Below are 26,301 nucleotides of genomic sequence, written 5' to 3' on the forward strand. Positions count from 1 at the left end.
TAGCCAAACATGTAAATAAATACTTACAAAGTGTACATAAATTAGTAGATAATAAGGAATCCAAGATATTTGGACTTAGCCTAACCTTGAGGTTTATATCAAGGTGAGCAATCAGTGTTTTTCACAGCATGATTTTTATTTTAATTTTAACTTTTAAAATTTGTTTTGGTTCGATACAATACTGCTCTGGATAGGTTTTTGGATCAGACTTGCTGTGACAGTTCTTGCACTCCCTAAGGTGCTGTACCAAGGGCATGCTGTTTTGTGTGTGATGAACCCTATCACAGATACATAACAACAAACAACATCCCTTGAGATATATCTAAAAATAAGATACAAGTTTTGTAAAAAGCATAGCAATAAATTCCAAGTGTGTGATCATAGTAGGGCATTAGTAATGAGAGAAAGGATTTGGAGAAAGCTGCTGAAGTGTTACTTGTTTTAAATGAGATTTTGTAGTTGGTAAGCCTTCTCAGAAACACTTTTCATTTTGAAGAGAAGCAGTAGTTCGCAAATGCTGATTTTTGATGAATTTTTCACTTTTCTGCATTGAAAGAAAGAATATCAGGACATCATAGTGATTGGGGTTTTCATAGTGGTACTATATCTCATGAATTTTAAGATGTACATTTTCCCACATTTTTACATTTCTGAAATTGAGATGTGTTTTCCAATTAGTGGCAGCTTAAAATTGTCATTTGGAAGATAGTTGTCACTGCCTGTTCCTTTGGTAGTTAATCCTACTGATATGACTGACCAACATCACCCCATTGATGTTTTAGTCAACATGCCAGTTAAGTACCAATTATGGAAGGTGTGCCATCCCTGGGTTGTTTACTGAAACTTTCTGTTACGTCTTCCAGTGATATCTTTTGATAAGATCAGAAAAGGACTGCATTGAGACTTGGGCAATATGTCAGAGGCTTGGAAGAGAGTACCAGAGCAATAGAGAAACACTTTGGAAAAAATGTTGAATCATGAATTCTCTTAATGATACAAAGGATGGTACTATAGAAAAACAAGGGTTGCTGATGACTGAGTAAAAAGCAATTTAATGATCAGATAGTGAATGTTGAAGAAAATTTTAAGAATACCTTATTTATTTTGGTTTTGTGTTTTATATAATAAGCACAGGAATTATATGATAATATATATCTGAATAAGTTTATTTTTTTGTTTTTTAAATTATTTCCATTAATTTTCTTTTTTTTCTTTCTTCTCTCTCTCTTTCTCTCCTCTCTCTTTACATGAGATGTTTTGATGCAATATGAAATAAGCACATAATGGAGAATGGAGTATCTATCCCCCCAATCATTTATCCTTTGAGTTACAAACAATCCAGTTATAATCTTTAAATTATTTTAAAATGAGCAATTAAGTTATTAGTAATCACTAACCTATTGTGCTATCAAACAGTAGGTCCTGTTCCTTCTAAACACACACACGCACGCACACACACACACACACGTATTGTACCCATTAACCATCTCCACCTCCCAACCCTCCAGTACCCTTCCCAGCCTCTGGTAACCATTCTTCTACTATGTCCATGAGTTTGTTTTTTTTCAGATCCCACAAATAAATGATAACATCTATTGTTTGTCTTTCTGGTGCCTGGTTTATTTCCCTTAACACCATGATCTTCAGTTCTATCCATGTTGTTGCAGATGACTGGATCTCATTCTTTTTCATGGCTGAATAGTACTCCATTATGTGTACATAGCACATTTTGTTTATCCATTCATCTCTTGAGGGACACTTAAGATGCATCCAATCTTAGTTATTGTAAACAGTGCGGCAACAACCATAGGAGTGCAGATATCTCTTCAATACACTAATTTCCTTTTTCTTTTGCGTATACACCCAGCAGCAGAATTACTGGATCCTATAGTAGTTCAATTTTCAGTTCTTTTGAGGAGCTTCCAACTGTTCTCCATGGTGGTTGTACTGTAGTGATTGTACTGTACATTTCCTCCAACAGTGTACAGTGGCTTCCTTTTTTTTATACTTCTCTTTAGATATAAGCCATTTTAATTGGGACGAGGTGATAATCTCATCGTAGTTTTAATTTGCATTTCTGTGATCATCAGTGATGCTGAGCACCTTTTCATATGCCTCTTTGTCATTTGTATGTCTTCTTTTTTTTTTTTTTTTGGAGATGGAGTTTCGCTGTTGTTACCCAGACTGGAGTGCAATGACATGATCTTGGCTCACCGCAACCTCCGCCTCCTGGGTTCAAGCAATTCTCCTGCCTCAGCCTCCCGAGTAGCTGGGACTACAGGCGTGTTCCACCATGCCCAGCTAATTTTTGTATTTTTAGTAGAGATGGGGTTTCACCTTCTTGACCAGGATGGTTTTGATCTCTTGACCTCATGATCCACCCGCCTCAGCCTCCCAAACTGCTGGGATTATAGGTGTGAGCCACCACGCCTGGCCATTTGTATGTCTTCTTTTGAGAAATGTCTATTCATATCTTTTGCCTACTTTTGATCCAGTTATTAGATTTTTTTCCTGTGGAGTTGTTAGCACTCCTTATATATTCTGGTTATTGATGGCATCTTGTAGTTGATGAATTGTGGTTTATTTATTCAGTTTAAAGGATTTAGATTATCTTAAATTTATGTTCTTCTAGCTTTTTGGTGTTAGATTATTTCTTTTATGAAATGATGATGATACATAAATGGTTATGTTTTAAATGTCCTTTCTTAGCAAAACAAATTGGAAGCTCTGTTGGTTCCCCAAATTTCTTTTGAGTTTTTTTTTTTTTTTTTTTTGAGATGGAGTTTCACTCTGTCGCCCAGGTTGGAGTGCAACTCCCCGTCTTGGGAGTTCGAGTAATTCTCTTGCCTCACCCTCCTGAGTAGCTGGGACTATAGGCATGTGCCACCACGCCTGGCTAAATTTTGTATTTTTAGTAGAGACAGGGTTTTGCATGTTGGCCAGGCTGATCTCAAAGTGCTGACCTCAGGAGGTCCATCTCCCTTGGCCTTCCAAAGTGCAGGGATTACAGGTGTGAGCCACCACACCCTCTTTTGAAATTTTATTGGTCTGTGAAAATCGGAGATCCAGGAACCACTGTTTTAAAAAAATCTGGCTTATTCATCTTATTATTTATAGATTTCTCACTGTAGATGAGTTTGTTTCTTAATTTTGTTTGAACGTATTTCACAGAATGATTAATAATGAAACACTAGGTGCCAACAGCCTACTTCTATTTGGCTTTTTATGTGTTGCTTTTTGTTACTTTATACCCAGTCATGTGGGACTGAGTTTATTGTGCTAATAGGCAGGTATTACCTATAAAAGAATGGAAAAAGGTTGTGGCAGTTGGTCATTCTTTAACTTACATATGTAGAATAGTTTGAGCAATACTAGAAGGGTTCCTTGTGGAGAAATGTTTCTCTTACATATTTGTCCTGGTATCTAAAATACATCTTTATCTAGACCTTGGTTTTATCTCTAACGGAAACTTTGTATACAATTGGATTTGTGAATTTTGTGACAACCATTGATCGTGCTTGCTGGAATGTATCTTCTAGGCCAGCAACATTGCTGTCACCTGAGAAGCATGTTAGAGCCTGACCAACATGGAGAAACCCTGTCTCTACTAAAAACACAAAATTAGTGGAGCGTTGTGGCACATGCCGGTAATTCCAGCTACTTAGGAGATTGAGGCAGGAGAATCTCTTGAACCCAGGAGATAGAGGTTGCAGTGAGCCAAGATCGCACTATTGCACTCCAGACTAGGCAATAAGAATGAAACTCCGTCTCAAAAAAAAAGAAAAAAAATGCAGAATCTCAGTGTTACTCTATGACTGTAGAATCAGAATCAGTATTTTTAACAAGATTCTCAGATGGTTCATACTCATTAAGTTTGAAAAGAGTTTATAGAACACATGACTTCTGTCTGGAGTAAGGAGGAGCAGGCTAAACAGCAATAGAGAAGTACAGAAAACCATTTTGCCTTAGTTCATTAGCTTAGTTTAGAATCGTCCTGCTAATAGTTGCAAGGGAATTCTTGAAAAGCAGGTGTGTGTACATGTGTGTGTGTTTAGTGTCTGGTTTTGTCACCAGGCAAGTAAACGTACTTGGAAAATATTTGAGTCCAGTGGGATTCAAATAGAAGTGTTCCTGCATTTCCTGCAGCACATTGTTTATCTATTTCTTGAGGAAATACCTTAGTTTAATTCTTTGGGAACCTATTTTACTATTTTATCCAAAAAAGTGATTGCCCAATTTCCCTCTAAGGGCAAGGTCACACAAACATTAAGTAGTTTTACTAGGATTTAACAATGCTTTTTCTTTTTCTATTTATCAGAGTTTCTTTAAACCCAGTGGTATTTGAAAAACAAAGCACATATTTCTACATCTTTCATGTATCAAGGATATCATATTGCCAAGTATTGGCTAGTCTCTGTGGAAGAACTCAGATTCACCTTTTTACTTGATACTTTATAGATAATTAAGCAACCATATGTAATAAATAGGTGTGCTTGATTATCTTATTCAAAGATGAGTGGGAACCTTGGAAATTTGGCTCTTACCTTAGCATCCTTGGGAAGAAATTGGTTCTTTTACAGAAGTAGCCATATGAAAGCTTGGTTTAGTGCTTAAAAGCAGTGAAGCTGGTGGCAGTGGGGTCGATGAATTTAGGTATATATTTTTTTGCTTTTATATGTTTTTCATATTGGTTTTGTAAACTTGTGTTGTGGACTTTTTCAGGGTTAATACAGTCATGTGTTGCTTAATCACAGGGATGCACTCCAGAAATGGTAGTCTGAGCATCATAAGAGTGTACTTGCCCAACCTGGATGGTATAGCCTACTACACACCAAGGCTAGATGGTATAGCCTGTTGTTCCTAGGCTACAAACCTGTATAGCATGTTCCTGTATGAAATACCATAGGCAGTTGTAACTAAATGGTATTTGTGTATCTAAACATGGAAAAGGTAGAGTGAAAATACAGTATTGCAATTTTCTTTTTTTGAGATGGAGTTTTACTCTGTCACTCAGGCTGGAGTGTAACAGCGCAATCTCAGCTCATTGCAACCTCCTCCTCCTTGGTTCAAGTGATTCTCCTGCCTCAGCCTTCCGAGTAGCTGGGACTACAGGCACACCTGCTCCTCACCATGCCTGGTTAATTTTTTGTGTTTTTAGTAGAGACCATGTTGTCACCATGTTGGCCAGGCTGGTCTTGAACTCCTGAGCTCAGGCGATCCATCTGTGTTGGCCTCCCGGAGTGCTGGGATTACAGGTGTGAGCCACCATGCCTGGCCCATTGTTGTCATCTTATTGGACCACTACGGAATATGTGGTTCATTGTTGACTGAAACGTCATTATGTGACATGTGATTTATTTTTCCTTGAGTTAGTTATGAAGTGACTTTGTATAAGTTTTTTTTTTTCAAATTTTAAGATGAACTCTGTTTAGTCACTGAGTCAGACTTTTTTTTGTACTTTGGCAATTTACAAATTTACTGTCCATTTTAAACTTGCCCTGTTTATGTGTAACATCCTAAATATATACAGAAGGACTTCTAAGTCAGTAGATGCTTGATTTCAGTGGATATTATTGAAATGCAAATAAAAAGAAAACAAGGAATGAATACCATTTCATACCCAGATTGACAAAAAAGAAAAATTCTGATGGTGGACAGTGTCAAATATTGAGAAGGAGGTAGAGGAATGGGAACCTTTAACTATAGCTTGTGTTAGCAATGATGAAATACAATTAAAACTGAAATCTGCTTCCCCCAGAAAACATCTTCAGAGGCAGAAGAGAAAGGAAACAATTTCATTTTTGAGTAAGTATTAAACCAGAATGACACATGTATCACAAGCAATCTGCTAAGAGATTGCAAAGACCAAAAGGATGTTCACCCTTACATATAGCCAAGTAGGTACAACCCATTACAAACCAGTTCTCAAGATAAACAATAAATAGTGTTAAACTAAGAGGACTTGATACTATCTTTTGCCACACATAGTTTATCCTAAATTCACTTGGTAATTGGAGCGACCTTTTGTGTGAACGAATTGGCTTTTTTCAAAGGAAAAATGAACTTATATCTTTATAAAAGGATTTAATTTTGCAACTTGGAACTAGATGGCCTGCCAAAGTTAGGCACCCTATCCTCCCGTAGAAACTGAGAGATAAGGGCACCATCTCTTTTGATGATCTTATTTGAAAGAGATGGCCATTAGGTCCTTGAGAAAGGCAGCTTTGGGCTGCTGCTGGCTAGCTTTTACAAAGATTTACATACATCTCTAAGCGAGCAGAGAGAGAATTTACAAGTTTTTGAAAGAAAACACTGTAAGAAAAAGGCTGGGGGAGTACAGGTAGAATTAGGCCTCTTATTTTAAATTTTCATTTGCCTCTATACTGACGGATAAGTTGATCCAGCTACCTTAGTGGGCAACTTAGCAGTGTTGTAGTCGAGTTGAAGAACAGTGCACTGTCTGATTCATCACTTTTACTTTTAGATAAGTCTTAGAACTGTTAACAGATGTTCATAGGATACTTGTAGCATTATGTATTAATAGTTAAACATTGGTGACAACCAAAATATTTGTAAGTAGGGATGTGAGTAGATAAATTTTGCTGTATTCATATAGTACAATATTATACAGCATTGCAAATGAATAATGAATTTAGTCTCATTCAGCTGTTCAGGTAAAAGTACTGTGTTAAGTGGAAAGTTGGTTTTAAACTATGTTTTGACTGTGATGGTGGGAGAGAGGAGCACAGAAGTGAGGCCTCAAGTAAGGGAATGATTGTGATGGATTTTTTTTGAGTTTCAGACTAGAGACTCAAAAAAAGAGAGATGAAGGATAGTGAAAAAATTTGTAGGGTCTGTTGGAGTTAACAGGTTTCTGGTAGTGAATTGGAAAGATATGTAAGTATATGAGTAAAGAAGCTGAGATGCTTGAAATTGAGATTTTTAAGGTAGTGTAGTTGCTGGTTGTCAATTTCATCATGAGACTAGGGGGCTGGAGTGGGACGGAAGAAAAGATGATTGGGTATGGAAGTGATTACCTTCGTGGATGTCATCTCAGTGACTAATCTGTAGAGCAGATTTTGGTGCTCTATAACATATTCAATTATTTCTTCTTCATATACTGAGAATCTTTCATTTCCTGTTTTATTTTGTTTAAATATTGCCTCAACTTGTAAATCACATTGTGTTGCTCTGAAATGAAGACAGTTGTAAATAAGTAAATGGATAAAAGCAAATTTTGTTTAATCAGAATTCAGCCTTATTGTATAGTTGGTAAAGTTAAACATTAACATCCCAACTGATGATCCTATTGCTCATTAAGCTAGTTTAGTCCCACGTAAGTTCAATGAGGGCTTTATGCCATGCGTGGGTATCTGTAGTGCACTGCTTTGCTGACTCTAATTTTGTCCTTGTCTTTTTATAGGACCGCAGCTGAATGCACAGCTAGAAGGTTGGCTTTCACAAGTACAGTCTACAAAAAGACCTGCTAGAGCCATTATTGCACCGTAAGTTTTTTTATTTTTTAATTTTGTTTGTTTTTAAGGAGTCTCCCTCTGTCGCCCAGGCTGACGTGCAGTGGTGTGATCTGAGCTCACTCCAACCTCTGCTCCCAGGTTCAAGCTACTCTGCTGCCTCAGCCACCCGAGAAGCTGGGACTGCAGGCGTGTGCTACCACGCCTGGCCAATTTTTATATTTTTAATAGAGACGGGGTTTCACCATGTTGGCCAGGCTGATCTCATACTGCTGACCTCAAGTGATCTACCTGCCTCAGCCTCCCAAAGTGCTGGGATTACAGGTTTGAGCCACCACGCCTGGTCTGCACTGTAAGTTTTAAGAGTCTACTTAAAATCTTTTATATGTTTATTAGTAAATGAGTATCTACAGATTGAACTAAAAATTAAAAACTAAAGTCTATATGGAGCTGAAGAAATTGTATTCAGCAATTTCCACAATTCCCGTGGGTTTTCACTGTAACTTAAGTATAAAAGAATTGGCTACTTTGGCTGGATGCGGTGACTCACGCCTGTATTTCCAGCACTTTGGGAGGCCAAGGTGGGAGGATTGCTTGAACCCAGGAGTTTGAGACCAGCCTGAGCAACATGGCAAGACCCCATCTCTACTAAAAATACAAAAATTAGCTGGGCGGTGGTGATGCACTTGTAGTCCCAGCTAAGCTCCTGGGGGTAGGTGGGGGTGTGGGCTGAGGTAGGGGGAATGGCTTAAGCCTGGGAGGTGGAGGTTGTGGTGAGCCAGATCATGCCGTTGCACTCCAGCCTGGGTGACAGAATAAGACCCCACCTCAAAAAAAAAAAAAAAAAAAAAAAAAAGGATTGGCTACTTCATTTCCTCAGTTGCAGTAATTTCAAAATTTATTTTTGGTAATAAAACTGACATTTAAAGAAAGGGGTTATTTAAATTAGGTAAACTTGCCAATAATAATAGTCACTGCTGTAAATGAGTAAGTTCTATTTTAAATATTAAAGAGATCTAATTTAATCCAGATATTTTTAATTTATAATGAAAAAGATATATTAAGCATAGTATGCTATAAGATGGAATAACAGCTTAATTTTTGAGTAGATTTTTTTTAAATTTTAGAGAGTTTAGAGATTGTAGAGAGTTTGCTTTTTAGAACTGCAAGCTAGCACATACCTAGTTGATGATGTGTGTCTATGTATGATATGAATTCAGTTAATTTTTATTTGGTTTCCAGTGCTAACCTTCACAACATATTGTTTGAAACACGTGGTAGCATTTTTTTTCTGAGAAGAGTGAAGGTTCAGTCTGTGTCATTTATCTCATAGCATGCTGTTTGTGACTACTGTTAGGTTAAGGTTTGTGCCCTGATAAATAGTAAATATTGATGACAGTATATAATAAGTGCTTATTAATATCAGAATTAAATGAGTAAATAGTAAATACACATAAAAAGCCTAGATTAGAAGTGTTCTATTAATGATAGGCATTTTATATACCAAGTATTTTGTTAAATGCCTTTTTTGTATATCTAACTGGATCTCATTCAATGGGTACAGGAGCCTGACTTCCACTTACAAGCTATGTGACATTCAACTTATTTTATCTGTTGTGATTTTAGCTCCTCATTGGTAAAGGTAGAATAATAATAGTACCTCCTTCATGCTTTATAACAAAGATTAAATGACCGAATCTTTATCAAACTTTTAGCAAACAACTTACTACTATTTAGTCATTTATGACTAAAGGCCAGGTGCTCTTTGTGCTGCTTTTTGAGTAAATCAAAATTGCTACTCTGTGGTACTAGCATTTTGGTACTAGGGAAGACAGGCAGTAAACAACTTGACTTTCTGTGTCAAGTGGTGATGGGTGGTAAGAAGAAAAATAAAGCAGATAGAGGATTGAGAGTGACAGTATGAGTAGAGAGTTACTTTTTTATATAGGATTAGTAAGGAAAGGACTCCCTGGTAAGGTAACATTTGAGTCTGAGTGATGTGGGAGAGCAAGCTGTGCAGCTACCTGGGGGAAGAGGGTTTCAGGTTGAGGAACAGCAAGCACAAAGGCTCTGGGGCATGAGGATGCTTAGTGTGTTTGAGGAAAGGCAAGAACGTCAGTGCAGCTGGAGCGGCAGTACAAGGGGAAGAGTGGTAGATGAGATAGGCGGCAGAGGGCTAGATCATGCAAAGACTTTGTAGTCATAAAGATTTTGGTTTTTATTCTGAGTGATATGGCAAGTCATGACAAGTTCTGAGCAGTAGAGTCACATAGTCTGATTTAAGTTTGTAAAGAATTACACTTGCTGCTGTATGGATATTATATTGTGTGGGAACAGGGAGTCCAGTTTAGGAGGCTTATTTCTCATCTCTTTAGAAAAGAGATGAGATAGTGGCTTGGACTGTGGACTTGAGGTGGAGGTGATGAGAAGTATTATAGTTTTAAAGGTTGAGCCAACAAGATAGGGAGAAGAAGAGTCAAGAATGACACTTGGCTAGGGGCAGTGGCTCACACCTGTAATCCCAGCCCTTTGGGAGGCCTAAGCAGGAGGATTGCTTGAAGCCAGGAGTTTGAGGTCAGCCTGGGCAACAAAGCAAGACTCCATCTCTACAAAAATTAGCTGGTGTGGTGGCACATGCACCTCTAGTCCTGCTTGCTTGGTAGATTGGGGCAGAAGGATCCCTTGAGCCAAGGAGTTTGAGGCTGCAGTGAGCTATGGTCTGATTGCACCACTGTACGCCTGCTTGGGCAACAGTGAGATACCCTGGGCGCGGTGGCTCAAGCCTGTAATCCCAGCACTTTGGTAGGCCGAAGTGGGTGGATCACAAGGTCAAGAGATCAAGACCATCCTGGTCAACATGGTGAAACTGTCTCTACTAAAAATACAAAAAATTAGCTGGGCATGGTGGCGTGTGCCTGTAATCTCAGCTACTCGGGAGGCTGAGGCAGGAGAATTGCCTGAACCCGGGAGGCGGAGGTTGTGGTGAGCCGAGATCGCGCCATTGCACTCCAGCCTCGGTAACAAGAGCAAAACTCCGTCTCAAAAAAAAAAAAATTTATAACGATGTGGTTTTAAAAAATCACGATTAAATGATTTTTAAGTTTTGTCCTGTGAAACTAGAAGGATGGAATTACTTTTATATTGATAAGGGGAAGATGAGTGGAAGCGTGGAGTAGATTTTGAAGTGTTTATATAGAATCTAGGTTTTTGGTTTTGATCTTGTTAATGTTGAAGTGCTTATTAGATATCCAAACAGAGATTACTAATGGGCAGCTGGCTAAATGAATCTGGAGTACAAAGAAGTGGCACCAGACTTGAGATAGAAATAAGGGCTATATTAGTATATATAATCACAGAGGTTGCCTAGGGAATAAAATAAAGATAGTCAGGAGAAGAGTTTCAAGGACTAAGCCCTTGGACTAGCCAACTTTTTAGAGGCCAGAATGAAGATGAACATTTGCAAAGGAGATACTGAAGGGAGAAGAAGTGAGGAAGGAGGAAACCAAGAGTGAGTGATGTCTCTGGGAGGCCAAAGGATGAAAAATGTGTCAGGGAGGAGAAAGTGGTCAGCTGTATCAAATGCTGCCAGGAAGGACTGAGGATTGTTAATTGGATTTGGCAATGTGGAAATCACTGGTGACCTTAAGAAGAAAAGTTTCTGTGGGTGGTGGAAATGAAAGCGTTATTGGAGGGAGTAGGTTCAGGAATGAATGAGAGGTGAGGGCAATGAAGATATAGGTATAGGTAGTTTTTGAGGAACTTTGCTGTAAAACAGAGAAATATGACAATACCTCTATGTTAAGGAGGATTTTTATTTCATTTGAGAGATTTTAAAGTGTTTGTATATGAAGAGAGTCAGTAGGGAAGGAAAAATTGATGCAGGGACAAGAGAGGGCATTTACCTAAGTGAGATCCTTGATTAGGTAAGAAACAATGGATTGATAATCATTTCTTTATAGTAACTCATGAGAGACATTTTATTTTCATTTCTGATGGTATGCTATCTTTCCAGTTAAAACTTGCCCTAAATTTGGGAACTGAGCTGAATCAACATATAATTAAGTTGAGGCTAGTATTCATTAAAAAGTAGCCAGGCTTGTTTCCTCTTGTAATTATTTTAAAATTGGAATCATTGGGAGTGACCTGGGAAATGAAATGTTTCAGCCTAAATTACAAATATGTTGATTTCCAAGTTACTGTAGATTTTAAAATGAAAATAGTATTGGCTTTGGTGTGTTTCTGTTATATACGGACTTTGTATATAACATAAATGTTGTAATAAACACACATAAACATATAAAAACAAATATAAGTGTATAATAAACATATGTAAGTATGCATTCACGGGCAATTTTTATTTTGTTAACTTAGGAATACTTTAAGTATAGCCAAGTTTTATCTTTTTTTTGTTTTTTGGAGGCAGAGTTTCGCTCTTGTTACCCAGGCTGGAGTGCAATGGCGCGATCTCGGCTCACCGCAACCTCCGCCTCCCGGGTTCAGGCAATTCTCCTGCCTCAGCCTCCTGAGTAGCTGGGATTACAGGCACACGCCACCATACCCAGCTAATTTTTTGTATTTTTAGTAGAGACATTCACCATGTTGACCAGGATGGTCTCGATCTCTTGACCTCATGATCCACCCGCCTTGGCCTCCCAAAGTGCTGGGATTGCAGGTGTCAGCCACCGCTCCGGGCCTGAAACGCCTTTCTACATGACTTCCAGATACCTTGATTACCAGTCTTCTTGCTTGTCTTACACCATGCAGAAATATGTTAGCAACCCCTAGAATGAAGCTGTGCAGATATGCATCAGTTGAGAAACTTAACAAATATAAAACACAATCAAAGAATTGGTTGTTAACATGATGAATTTCTTTTTATCTTAAAACAGGTACTTTGAATATTGAAGGCCCCCCCCTTATTCATTAAAAAAAAACTTGATATTAGTTAACGTAGTAGGAGTTTGACTTGGTATTAGTTAACCTAGTAGGAGCAGTTTGGGAGAAAGGACACTTTCACTGTTCATTGGGTAACCTTCTTTATTGTTTGACTTTTTTACTATGTGCATTTATTACTTTTAATATAAAGACTAGTTTTAAAAATGTAAAAGCTAAAAAGCTTTTATAGAGAAGACCAGTTTGTATATAGTGAAGCATACCTGTACAGCACTGTACTACTGTATATTATGAGACAATGAATCTATTGAGATTATATTTTGTGTCTCACTGAGTCTTTTAAAACCTCTTAAAGTACTTTAGAAATTATGTAAAATATTGTATTTTGTATTCTATTTTGTAAAAATATTGTATTTGCCTTCATGATACGTTAGGTTGGGAATCAGAGTGACTTGGAAAAGCTAGTGGGGATGGCTTTTTGCATTAAGGACTTTAAAAGCCTTGTAAAAATAAGATATTCTGAATAATAACGATATAACTTGGACTTTTTTTTGGGCATAATTATCTACTGACTTTTTTTTTTGGAGACGGAGTCTCACTCTGTCGCCAGGGCTGGAATACAGTGGCGCAATCTTGGCTCACTGTAACCTCTGCCTCTCGGGTTCAAGTGATTCTCCTGCCTTAGCCTCCTGAGTAGGCTGGGATTACAGGCATAAGCCATCACACCTGGCTCCTACTGATTTTTTTTTTTTAAATCAAAACGAATCTTGAGGGCCATTGAGCAATGCCTACAAAAAAAAGAATAAAAGACTAGGTACAGCAAAATAAAATTGAGAAAGGCAATGTGGAAGCTGTTGCTTTTGCAAATTATTTAGGGCCAGTTGTCAATCAGATTGATCCCATCTGTTCAGAGGAGTTTTCTAATTTAGTTTCTAGCTTTTTTGATCTTAGCATAAGTAGATTTTGTGACTTATTGTTGGAGATCTCTCCATTTCCTCTGGTTCAGTTTCTTATTTCATATACTTCAACCTTTTTATTTTGTATTTTGCTACTGTTAAGTAGAACTAGGACTATTGAACCTGACTTTGTTGAATCCTCATTAAGTATTTCTTTATTATGACTCTTGGCATTGGCAATTTATACTATTCACCTGTGACCTTGAAGGTCTCAGAATGAACAAGTGAAAATCCATGTCCTGTGGTAATTGGTCACTTTTCTGAGGTAAGAATTTGAATTATACCCACACAGCAACCTTGCTGTGTGGGAAACTGTCACTTAATCAGTAAATGTTCATGAGCAGTGAATGGCCTTTGCATCCTTACTTGATTGCAGCTCCACAAGGAAAACAGAAATTCTGGTGTCAGGAACTGGACTTGCTGATGTAAAGGGTTTACTGTGTAGGAGCAAAGGGAGAAGCAAAAGCACTCCCTGTTAAAAGAAGGATCAATTTTTAGTGGCAAGGTTCCACTAATAAAAATAAAATATTGTAGGTTTTAAGTATAATTTTGCATTTGCCTTCATGATATGTTAGATTGGGAAGCAAAGTGACTTGGAAAAGCTAGTGGGGATGGCTTTTGGCATTAAGGATTTGAAGAGATTTTAAAAGACTGAGTGGGACACACTTTTACAGTACATGTTAGAATATCTTAAATTTTCATTGTTCTGGCTATTAGGACAGAAGAAAAAACTTTAACCATTTTTTAGTGAAGCCTCCTCCTGTATTATGAACCATCTCTTGATAAAACATTGTTTCCACATATATGTAGAATCATAGATTCTGTTAGCAAGAGAAGAGCTAGAAAAAGAGCATCTGTAGTGAGATTTGATGGTTATTACTCTGATTTTCTTCATTATCATGTTTCTGGGTTAGGATAAAGGAAAGTACAAGAAATTGTCTTCCTTCATTATTATCTTCTTCCTCCTTTCATGAAGTTGAGTTCTTTGTGATGGGGTTAAGAAGCACAGTGCACTGAAAGATTTTTTATTTTTCAGTACTCTGTAGTATAGTCTTGAAGTTAAGACCTTTTCAAGTTAAGACTCTCCTTCTCTCCCTGTAACTGTTTTGTCTTTAATTCAAGCAGACTTGGACGCCTTCAGCTTCAGCATGGACTGAAACCATGAAATCTGAGTTTCATTGTTAATCATGTATTTACCTTAGCTAATTGTGTTTTCAAAACTTTCATCCTTTCCTGTAGTTTTCTAGGGTATATGGCTGTGTAAGAATTCTTGTTTTCAGACTTGTTGCTTTTCCCATGCTACAGACTCCTTCCTTTCATCCTTCAAACATGTAAAGATCTCTTATGGTGGGTAACAGTATGTATTCTAGAGTCAGGCAGTCCTGGCTTAAGCCCTGACTTGGTCACTGGCTATCTCTGTGGACTTGAGCAAGTTTCTTAATTTCTCTGTTTTAGTTTCTTCATCTGTAAAATGAGAATAATAATAATTCCTACCTCATAGAGTTGCTGTGAGGATTAAATAATTTAATACTTTGAAGTACATAGAAGAGTGTCTGATACAGTAAGTAGTCAGTAAATGTTACTTACTATTATTATCATTATTCTCCTTATCTCCCATACTCAGTCACTGAGATTTGTCAATTTTTCTTTTTTAGACTCTATAACATTTGCTTCTCTTTTCCCACCAGCACTAATACAGTTCCAGACCATGACATTAGTACCTCATGCTTGGGCAAGTACTGCCACAATTTCCAAGAGAGGTTCTATTAACACTCTCCTGCCACTAATAGCTGTTTTGTGCCAGTGCTTTTCAGTACTGGACTAATAACAGTTTGATATTGACACACCCCTGCCCAAGAGCCCACAGCATTTTTTAGTGTTTTGTTTTATCAAGCCCACATTCCTTTACCTGACTCTGGCTTATCATTACTCTTTTCCTCTACTCAGGCCAGTCTTGTATTTTCTCATCTACATTATGTACTTGGACATTTGTTCATGTTCTTCCTTTAGTCTGTATGCCCTTCCTTAATGTCTTTACCCTTGTACTCTTACTATTTCTGTCCTAGCCATACTTCAAGAATCCAATGATTTTTCTTTTCTTGTCTTTTTTTTTTGAAATAAAGTCTTGCTAAGTCACCCAGGGTGGAGTGCAGTGATGGGAAGAACCCAGTGTTTGTAAGAAGGCTTTCTGGATGTAAAGAACTGAGCTTGGTCAGGAACAGGATTGGTAGAAATGGGAGAGACTCAGACTAGAAAGACAGGTTGATTTGGAGATCAGGGTATGGATTGGGAATTAGAGCCTTTAAATTTAAGAATGATAAAGAGGAACTGAAGTCTGAAAAGCTGATATAAAATGGAAGGAGCACTTTAAGATAAAAGGATAAGGCATTGAAGGGATGGCATATGAGTGATAACTGAGAGCAAAGTTTCAAGGCAGTGTTGAAAATCTGAAATGTCATTAAGGTTTCAGATAGACCTGGGCAGATCCAGATGGACCCGGTGGCTTTAAGGTCCACATAGACAGGCAAGATGGCCTACTTCTAGATTGGTAAGAGAATCAGTTAAGATCAAGAACTAGGTGTTAGGAATCTGAAGCAGTGGGCAGTCAGGTCTCAGGAACTGAGAGATTGGAGTCATAACAGAATAAAATAGATCTTCTGGTTAGGCTCTAGTATTAAGACTAGTGCAGGATGATATCAAAACTGAGTATGCTGAGCTAAAGAATTTCCTTCTGGCTAAGATAAAAACTGGGTTGTGAGAATATTGCTATGTTGAGGCAACCTGATAGGCTCCTTTACCAGAGGTATAGGGATAGAGTGACTACCATTAATTAAGACCCTCAATGATTTCAGTGAGCTTAGTGTATGTTCTGTATTGTTGAGCTCCTGGTTGAGCACCACTACTGTCTCGTATTGCTGTGGTAGAGTGCTGTGAGTCTCATTTTCTCCATTTATAGCTTGAGCTAGTTTAGATTAGGACCATTTTTAAAAAAGAGCCTTACTGTGAAATGATTGGCATACAAGTGTATACATTTAAGCCACACAATTCGATGTTTGACATATGTATGAGGGTAAAACTATCACAATCAAGAAAATAACATATTCATCACCTTTAAAAGTTTCCTTGTGTTCCCTTATAATTCTTCCTTTCTGTACCTCTTTTTCCCTCTCTTCCCCTTTCTATATATTTTTTTTTAAGAGATGGGATCGCACTCTGTCATCCAGGCTGGAGTGTGGGTGTGATCATAGCTTACTGTAATGTAGAACTCCTTGGTTTAAGCAATCCTCCTGCCTCAGCCTCTTGAGTAGCTGGGACTATAGGCAGGTGCCACCATGCTTTGCTATTTAGAATTTTATTTAAATGGAATCAGACAGAATGAACTATTTTTGTTTGACTTTCTTCTATTCAGCATATTTATGTAATTATTTTAAGTGTCTGTAATTCATTTTTTTTTATTGCTGAAGAGTAGTCCATTGTATGGACATATATCTATTTTTTCATATATCTTTTGAGACCAGGAGACAGTCATTCTGTAGGTGACAAGAGAATTGACTGAATTTGGAGACGAGAGGATGAAAGGGAAGAATAGTATGGAGAGAAAATTAGAATAATTATCTTTGTCTTTATCTTTATTTTTATCTCTATAGACACAGAAGGTGTTTTAACAGTTGTAGGGTATTTGTTTTGGTCTGACTTTAACTTCCTGTTGGTTGTCATTTTTGTGTAATAGTCTGCTAATGCTACTGAAGAGGAGTATTAAAAACTTAATTGTAGGCCAGATGTGGTGGCTCATGCCTGTAATTCCAGTACTTTTGGAGGCTGAGGGAGGAGGATCACTTGATCCCGGAAGTTCAAGACCAGTCTCAGCAACATAGCTAGACCTCGGGTCTGTTAAAAATTACAAATTAGCCAGATATGGTGGCATGTGCCTATGGTGTCAGCTACTCAGGAGGCTGAAGCAGGAGGATTGCTTGAGTCTGGGAGGTTGAGGCTGCAGCGAGCCATGATTGTACCACCGCATTGCAGCCTGGATGACAAAATGAGACTCTGTCTAAAAACAAAACAAAAACCAAAAAACAAACAACCACAATAATTGTGTTACATAGCAACTTCAAGTAAACCTTAACGCCTCTAAATTTGTCTTTGAGACAAAAAAAATTACAAATTATTTTTAAAGTTTTGAATTGGAACACCGTGTAGATCTTGTGTTTCCTAATTTCTTCTAGAAGTGGCATCATTAACTACATTGCTGTTTAACATATGCTCTCAATTCTGTTGTGTTGACCATAGTTACTATATTTATTTCAAAGATTTTTCTTTCTAGAATATCTTGATTTTGAATCTGATGATTAAGTTTAAAAATATTTTGTTTTGTAGCCATGCAGGATATACGTACTGTGGGTCTTGTGCTGCCCATGCTTATAAACAAGTGGATCCGTCTATTACGTAAGTAATATGGTTTTGTTTTAACTCGGAGAAGCTTGAGAATTCATTGCTTTGTTATAGAAGTAATTTGCTTTTTATACTTACTATTGTTATGTATTCAATTTTAGGAGGGATTTGACTTTCGATGAATTTCACTATACTTTATATAGGTTACAGAAAACTTTAATACTCTTTTTTTTGTTGTTTGAATATTTGGTTTTTACCTTCCCTTTAAAACGTTTAGTTATGAAGGTTAAATATTTTGAAATATTTAATATTTCTTTGAAAACCCAGAGATGAGCATTCTTAAGAAAACTTCAAAGCCCCCTGATCTATTTTTAATCATTTTGTAATTTAAAATTCTTTATTGTACTTGTTAAAATTGTGGTTACTGAAAGGATAATTTCTCATTGACAGGATAAGGTATTTGAAAGATTTTAGAATCTGACAGTGCATTTAATATGGTGTTTGAGGCATGTTAACTCTTAATACTTCAATGATAGCTTTGAAATGAGCTTTAAAAAAGTACTTCCTGGGAACGTGAGACTCCTTTAGTAGTATACTATTCTGTAAGAAACTTGTGAACTTACAAGGGGTTTTGCTGGAAATAGTCACTGAGATTACTTAGTTTGTTGAGCAGCATTTTATTTACACAATTAATTTACTAGATATGAACCTATTTCAGCTTCTGCTTAGCCAGATGTACAAGCTATGTGAATAGGTAAAGTGATTGTGTTAGTTCTGTCAAATACTGATAGGTCTGAATTAGTAGAGATGTAGGATAGTTATTCAAAAGAAATAGCTCATAGCAGCCATGATTTAAAAAAGAAAATCATGGCCGGGTGAGGTGGCTCATGCCTATAATCCCAGCACTTTGGGAGGCCGAGGTGGGTGGATCGCTTGAGGTCAGGAGTTTGGACAAGCTTGGCCAGCATGGTGAAACCCCATCTCTACTAAAAATATAACAGTTAGCTGGGTATGGTGATAGGTGTCTGTAATCCTAGCTACACGGGAAGCTGAGGCAGGAGAGTTGCTTGAACCTGGGAGGCGGAAGTTGCAGTGAGCCGAGATTGTGCCACTTTACTTCAGCCTGGGCGAAAGAGCAAAATTAAAAAAAAAAAAAAAAAAAAAAAGAAAAAGAAAATCATGCACAGCCAGCCCACTTGCCTTTGAGCAATTTGTTCAAAGTTTTAAAACAAAAAAGCTGTTCTTTCAAATGTTTATGTAGCATTCTCTGTTATATTTTATTATAATTCATGGAAAAGTTATTTTTAGCAAGTTTTTACTAATGATAAAACAATAGTATTTCTAAATTGGTGAGGTTTTGGCTAGCCATGTCTTGTTTATGATGTTCTGAGGAGTGTTGTTAACAATTATCCCTCGATACGTGTTTAATATATAATCTTAAGAAATTTATTTCATCAATAAGAGCAAATAGAAGTTAAATTGAAACAATTTTTTAGTCCAGGCCTGGTGGCTCACATCTCTCATCCCAGCACTTTGGGAGGCTGAGGCAGGCACATCACCTCAGGAGTTCGAGACCAGCCTGGCCAACGTGGTTAAACACTGTCTCTACTAAAAATACAAAAATTAGCTAGGTGTGGTGGTGGGTGCCTGTAATCCCAGCCACTGGGGAGGCTGAGGCAGGAGAATAGTTTGAACTGGGTGGGTGGTGGAGGTTGCAGCAGGCTGAGATTGTGCCGTTGCACTCCAGCCTGGGTGACAAGAGCGAGACTCCATCTCAAAAAAAAAAAAAAAAAAAAAAGATTTTTTGGCCAGGTGTTGTGGCTCATGCCTGTAATCCCAGCACTTTGGCAGGAAGCAGTTGGATCACTAGGTCAAGAGACTGAAACCGTCCTGGCTAACATGGTAAAACCTCGTCTCTACTAAAATACAAAAATTATCTAGGCGTGATGGTGTGTGCCTGTAATCCCAGCTACTCAGGAGGCTGAAGCAGGAGAATTGTTTGAACCTGGAAGGCAGTGGGTGCAGTGAGCTGAGATCTTCCCACTGCACTCTAGCATGGCGACAGACTGAGACTCTGTCTCAAAAAAGAAAAAAAAAGGTTTTTTATAAGCTTCTTTCATTTGACTTGGGCCTATAAACCAGTTGTAATAAAAGTTTGTATAACAGCCTTTTCTTTTCCAAACCTTCCTCTGTTTGGCAAAAGTTTTATTGATAAAACTCATGTGCTGGTGGGACACCCCAGAATTAAATTAGGCTTAGGAATTTGTAGAGGGGTATAGAGTTTATGTTCGTAGAAGTGGAAAGCTTATGTGTTAAATAGATTAATGGAAAGTGAGAATGGGAGGCAAAAGGAAAGGAAAAAATGGAAGTGAGCCAAGGACTAAGAAGAGGAAAATAAAGATGAGGAGAAAGAGGCAAATGATGGCTGATGTGATCAAATTATTTTATTTTAATTAATTAAGTTTTTTGAGAAAGAGTCTGACTCTGTCGTTCAAGCGGGAGTGCCATGGTGTGATCTTAGCTCACGGCAGCCTCTGCCCCAGGCTCGCTTGATTCTCCTGCCTCAGCCTCCACACCCAGCTAATCTTTTATATTTTTAGTGGAGGCTGGCTTTCGCCATGTTGGCCAGGCTGGTTTTGAACTCCTGACCGCAGGTGATCCGCCCAGCTTGGTCTCCCAGAGTGCTTGCATTATAGGTATGAGCCACTGTGCTCAGCCCAATGAAGTGATTTATTTGTTATTAGTATATAATAATTGAATTCTGCATGAATAAATTTCAAGGTCTAAGTGTAAAATTAATAATTGCCAGTCACAGTTGAATTGTCTTGAAAGAGGTACTTTCTGGGAATTACAGTGTCTTTAGAGTGCTTTGAGAAGGCAGAGAAAGAATATCCTTTTGGCATCTATGAAAAATACAGAGAAAAAAATGAGAGTCCAAGAGATGAAGGTTAAATTCTGTACTACCACTTTCTATTCTTACCTTCCACATTAATCCACTTTCATTCTGTATTTCAGCCAGGATCATGTTTTGAAAATGTAAATGATATCATGTTACTTTCCAGAATTTAAAAGTGAGTGGGGGTACAAATAAGATTTTAAAAGGCATTACAAATAACAGGTAAAAATTATTCCAAGATTGATATCAGAAAACTGACTAGCAGCTTGGAAAAAGAAACTGGTTTAGAATCCTTGCTAACACTGTCCATCAAAGTAAGTACTAGTTAGGTAAGGGTATTAGAATGTCTGGAGGAGTGTTTCAAGCCGCAGCTAATTTGGAACACAGTATGTCTTAATATTTACGAGGCATTGTTGGGAAGAGTACAAAATGTGGTAAATTATAATTAGATTAAATTACACGGGGTGGGCGGGGAAACTAATGTCATAATGTAACCAAAGAATGGGAAAAGTATTTGCAAAAAAATGACCAAGTATTAATATAAAAAATAAAAATCTTGGTATTTAGGGCTAGTCAAAGAATATTAATTGAAATTACAAAAAATGTAATTAATAAAATAAAAATGGAAACTTTTTTTCTTTTCTTCATATATGTATATTAGTGTACTTTAGGTTTTGGGGTACATGTGCAGAACATACAGGATTGTTGCATAGGTACCTACATGGCAATGTGGTTTGCTGCCTCCATCTCCATCACCTATATCTGGCATTCCTCCCCACGTTATCCCTCCCCAACTCCCTACCCACTGCTGTTCCTCCTCTAGTCCCCACCAACAGACCCCAGTGTGTGATGCTACCCTCCCTGCATCCATGTGTCTCATTGTTCGACACCCTCCTGTGAGTGAGAACATGCGGTGTTTGATTTTCTGTTTTTGTGTCAGTTTGTTGAGAGTGATGGTTTCCAGATTCATCCATGTCCCTACAAAGGACACGAACTCATCATTTTTTATGGCAGCATAGTATTCCATGGTGTATATGTGCCACGTTTTCCTTGTCCAGTCTATCATCGATGGGCATTTTGGTTGGTTCTAGGTCTTTGCTATTGTAAACAGTGCCACAGTGAACATATGTGTGCATGTGTCTTTGTAATAGAACAATTTATAATCCTTTGGATATATACCCAGTAATGGGATTGCTGGGTCAAATGGAATTTCTATTTCTAGGTCCTTGAGGAATTGCCACACTGTCTTCCACAATGGTTGAATTAATTTACACTCCCACCAACAGTGTAAAAGTGTTCCTATTTCTCCACATCCTCTCCAGTATCTGTTGTCTCCAGATTTTTTAATGATCGCCATTTTAACTGGCAGGAGATGGTATCTCAATGTGGTTTTGACAGTAGCAAGGTACCAATTTAAATGAACAGTTTGAAGAACAATACAGTTTTGTAATTCTTGTAATCCAGAACTGGCTAGATTATGGCAAAATTAGTTTGTTTGTCTTTTCTTTTTTAATAAAAAATGTATTTCAATGGACTATATATCAGGTTAAAGCAATTTGATAATATATACTAAGAATCATAAAAATGCATATAGTTACTGGCTTAGATATTGAGGTTCAAAAGCTCTGTAAGTCCCCAAACGGAAAAAGTGAAATGTGTTAAGATTTCTACAGCAGCATTATTTTTTTACAGAATCTGAGTTTCTAATAGTGTGTTGACTAAATAAATTTGATTGTTTACTCAATGGAATCTTATATAGGTGTTGAAAATGATGGTTAAGAAGGCTTTGTAGTAACTTGGAAAATATTTATAATATGGCAAGTAGAAAAATCAGGGTATAAAATAGTGTAAAATTGGGAAAAAAGAATGAACTTTATGAGGTTAAATAAGTTATAATGGTTGATAATAGCTTGCATACATTTTCTTGTATGATAAATGGACGTATTTTTATGGTGAAAAATACAGAATTTGGAAGCATTTGTATAAAAATGATTACAAGTTGAGGGGACTAATGATTCTTCAACTGACAGAATGGTTCTTTGATTCGTAATATGACTGGTCAGGGCCTAATAAGATTTTTTTTCCTTTTTTGTTTTTCTGAGATGGAGTTTCTCTCTGACACCCAGGCTGGAGTGCAGTGGTACAATCTCGGCTCACTGCAACCTCCGCCTCCTGAGTTCAAGTAATTCTCTTGCCTCAGCCTCCCGAGTAGCTGGGATTACAAGCATGTGCCACCATGCCTCACTAACTTTTGTATTTTTAGTAGAGATGAGTTTTCACTATGTTGGCCAGGCTGGTCTTGAACACCTGACCACAAGGGATCTGTCTGCCTTGGCCTCCCAAAGTGTTGAGATTACAGGCATGAACCACCATGCCTGGCCAAGATTTTCTTTTCACAGTAACTATTAGGGCTGATAACTTAATGGGAAGCATAAGAGGCAGCATTTGAGGTGATAATGAAGATTGTTTGCAAACAAAGTTGCCTGTTTTATGAAGAATTGGTAACAAAGGTTTTTAGGTGTTGCTTTCCAAGAGAAACAGATGAATAAATTAAAGCATATTTCTTTTAAAAGTTTGTTAGATGACTGCTATGATCCAGATATTGTGGTAGTACTACAGACACAGTGATTAATAATAAAGACATGGTTTTAGCTCTGTGCTGATAAACTGGTAGGTGAGATAGATCTTATTAAGCATATGATAACAAATATAGATAACTTATTAAAAGATAAAAATCGAATGAAAAAGCTGAAAGTGTTCTCAAACTTCTTGGTTTCAGGACCCCTGTACTTCTTGGTTTCAGGACCCCTTTTAACTTACTAAGAACAACAAATGTAGGCTTCATCTACCTTTGTTGAATGCATTCAAAATTAAAATGAGATACTTAAAAAAATAATTTAAAAAAGTAAACAGATTAGAGGTTAACAAAAATAACATTTAAAAAAATGAGAAATAAGTATATTTTCTATTATAAGAGAGTGGGAAAAGTGGCATTGCTTTACTGTTTTCTTTTTTTTTTTTTTTTGAGTTGGAGTCTCGCTCTGTCGCCCAGGCTGGAATGCAATGGCCTGATATTGGCTCACTGCCACCTCCGCCTCCTGGGTTCAGGCAGTTCTCCCACCTCCGCCTCCTTAGTAGCTGGGATTCACACACCATCATGCCTGGCTAATATATGTATTTTTGTAGAGACAGAGTTTTGCCGTGTTGGTCAGGCTTGTCTCAAACTCCCGACCTCAAGTGATCCACCCACCTCAGCTGCCCAAAGTGCTGGGATTACAGGCATGAGCCACTATACCTGACCTTGCTTAACTTTTTTTTTTTTTTTAATAAAATATAAAAACGTCTGACATTTTTACTAGGTACTAAATTTCCTTTTATTATTTGGCTTAATAGGAGACAGCTATGTTCTCACATCTGGTTATGCATTCTCTCTGTTGTGATCATTTGTTTTGGTTGAAGTATATGAAGAAAACTCAACCTCACACACGTATGTAGTTAGGAAAGGAAGAGGAGTAGTGTAATTACCTTTCCAGATAATTGTGGATATTTTTCTTTAATACTACACCAAAACTCAACAAATGGTCTTAAAGGTTCATTATAATGAAAAACCTGAAGTTAGTATTAATGAATTTTTGTACTTTTTATAAAGTCATTGTCTATTTTACAGTTTGAATGGATCTTTTACCCTTGCATGATTTTGTAACATCATGCATAGAACATTTGGAAAATTTTTATTGGGTTATGCAGATATTTTCAATGCTGGTATTTCATTATGTGATATTAAAAGTCAAATTTCTTTCTTTTTCTTTTTCTTTTTTTTTTAAATTTTTGAGACGGAGTCTCGTTCTGTTGCCCAGGCTGGAGTGCAGTGGCATGGTCTCGGCTCACTGCAACCTCCGCCTGCCAGGTTCAAGTGGTTCTCTCCCTCAGCCTCCTGAGTAGCTGGGATTACAGGCGCCTATCACCACGATCAGCTAATTTTTGTGGTTTTAGTAGAGATGCGGTTTCACCATGTTAGCTAGGCTGGTCTTAAACTCCTGACCTTGTGATCCACCTGCCTCTGCCTCCCAAAGTGCTGGGATTACAGGCAGGAGCCACTGTGCCCGGCCAAAAGTCACATTTCTTTATGTTACCAGGTATTTTATCAGAAAAATCATTAATTCTTTTGAGACTATGAAGCTTACAGTGATAAAAGTTTTATGAAAGTCTGATTTTCACTTGAAAACCTCAGTTTTATCCTTGACAAGAAATATATTATTTTTTTTAAAGTACTAGATTCTTCCCCCTCCAACCCCCTTTTGAGACAGGATCTCACTGTGTCACCCAGGTCGGAGTCAGTGAGATGATCATAGGTTACACAGCCTTGAATTCCCAGGCTCAAGTGATCCTCCTGCCCCAGCCTTCTGAGTAGCTAGGACTGCAGCCCCATGCCATCATGCCCAGCTATTTTTTAAAAATTATTTTTGTAGAAATGTGTTCTCACTCTGTTGCTCACGCTTGAACCCTTGACCTGAAGCTGTCCTCCCACCTCAGCCTCTCAAAGTGTGGCAATTACAGGCATGAACCACCATGATTGTCTTTTGTTTACTTTTGAGAAAACTCCTGCCAGCTACCTAGACTAGAATAGCCATAATTTATCTATAGTAATCTTTTGAAATAAAAATTTCGTTCCATGAGGAAAATGTTTAGTTTAGCTTACAGCTCACAACTACACAAGTGCTTTTTCCTGAGACATACTTCCATATATAGCAGAAGCGTTTTATTTATCACCACAGATTGAATGCATTTTCTCATATAGAATATTAAAAAGATATCCACTCAAGAGTCAAGATTTAATGAAATTAAGAACTCCCTTCTTTTTAAACTTAGTGTGAGTGAGGTTAAAAAAACAGGACTACTAGTACATGTTGATTATACTACTTTGATTTTGTTCTAATGGACCAATGGTTTTATGCTCCCTTATTTTTGCACTGTAGGTGCAAATAAAAAAAGTAAATAACTTCCTTGTATTCTTATGAAAATAATTTTATGGACTGCTGCATAGGATCTCGAGGAGTAATACCAAGAATCCAAAGTTCACACTTTTCGGAACTATTGTGATAGACCTTAAGAGGGTGACTGGATTTAAATTGTGGGAGAGGTATTGGGGAAGGTATCTCTGAGGAACAGATTTTGTAAGCCAGGCTAACCAAGTCAAGGGAACAGTAGCATGGGTGAAAAGTTTGAAGTAGGCAAAGTTGTTGGCGTTATCAAGGAACTACAAGAAGACCAGTGCACATAAAGTATTATGATCAAGGCGGGCAAGAGTAATAGCAAATTTGCCAGTGCATTTGAGAACGTAGAACCCATTTTAAGGATTCTGGATTTTGCCCTGTGACCATGAAATGCCGTGAAAGGCTTTAAGAAAGGGAAGTGATATGATCTATGTTTCCAGAAAATCGCTCTGACTGTTTGAGGAATTTTTTAAATGATACATTTTAGTTCTTTTCCATATTGGTTGTTGTAGTATTCTTTCCTGAGTATAATTAAAACTCTAAAAATTTTACTCAGAATTCAGGATGTGCTTAGCTAGTAGTAACTTGATTTGGATACATATTTTTCAGAAATCCTTGCAGGACAGAAAAAAGCAAAAGGAATGCTTTTTGGGGCCACATGACATTTTATTCTTTGGTTAAAATATCTTTACTTCCTG

General features: G+C 37.5%; 1 protein-coding gene across 19 annotated transcripts in view; it reads left to right on the forward strand.

Annotated features, from left to right (window-relative positions):
• Positions 1 to 26,301, forward strand: part of MEMO1 (mediator of cell motility 1) — a 140,423-nt gene that overhangs the window by 53,805 nt on the left and 60,317 nt on the right. For 16 of the 19 annotated variants that reach the window (XR_013526684.1, XM_054245069.2, XM_078349571.1 and 13 more), the window contains 2 exons: positions 7,424 to 7,505; positions 17,699 to 17,767. Coding sequence is in view for 18 of the 19 variants with exons in the window: in XM_054245069.2 (XP_054101044.2) it covers positions 7,424 to 7,505; positions 17,699 to 17,767 (151 nt within the window). In the remaining variant the exon portion in view is untranslated. Of the gene's footprint in view, positions 1 to 5,756; positions 5,806 to 7,423; positions 7,506 to 7,622; positions 7,825 to 17,698; positions 17,768 to 26,301 lie in introns of those variants that run through there. The other 3 variants (XM_054245067.2, XM_054245068.2, XM_054245066.2) reach the window with 2 other exon arrangements.

The sequence above is a fragment of the Callithrix jacchus genome, chromosome 14, assembly GCF_049354715.1.
Source record: "Callithrix jacchus isolate 240 chromosome 14, calJac240_pri, whole genome shotgun sequence".
Classification (NCBI taxonomy): domain Eukaryota; kingdom Metazoa; phylum Chordata; class Mammalia; order Primates; family Cebidae; genus Callithrix; species Callithrix jacchus.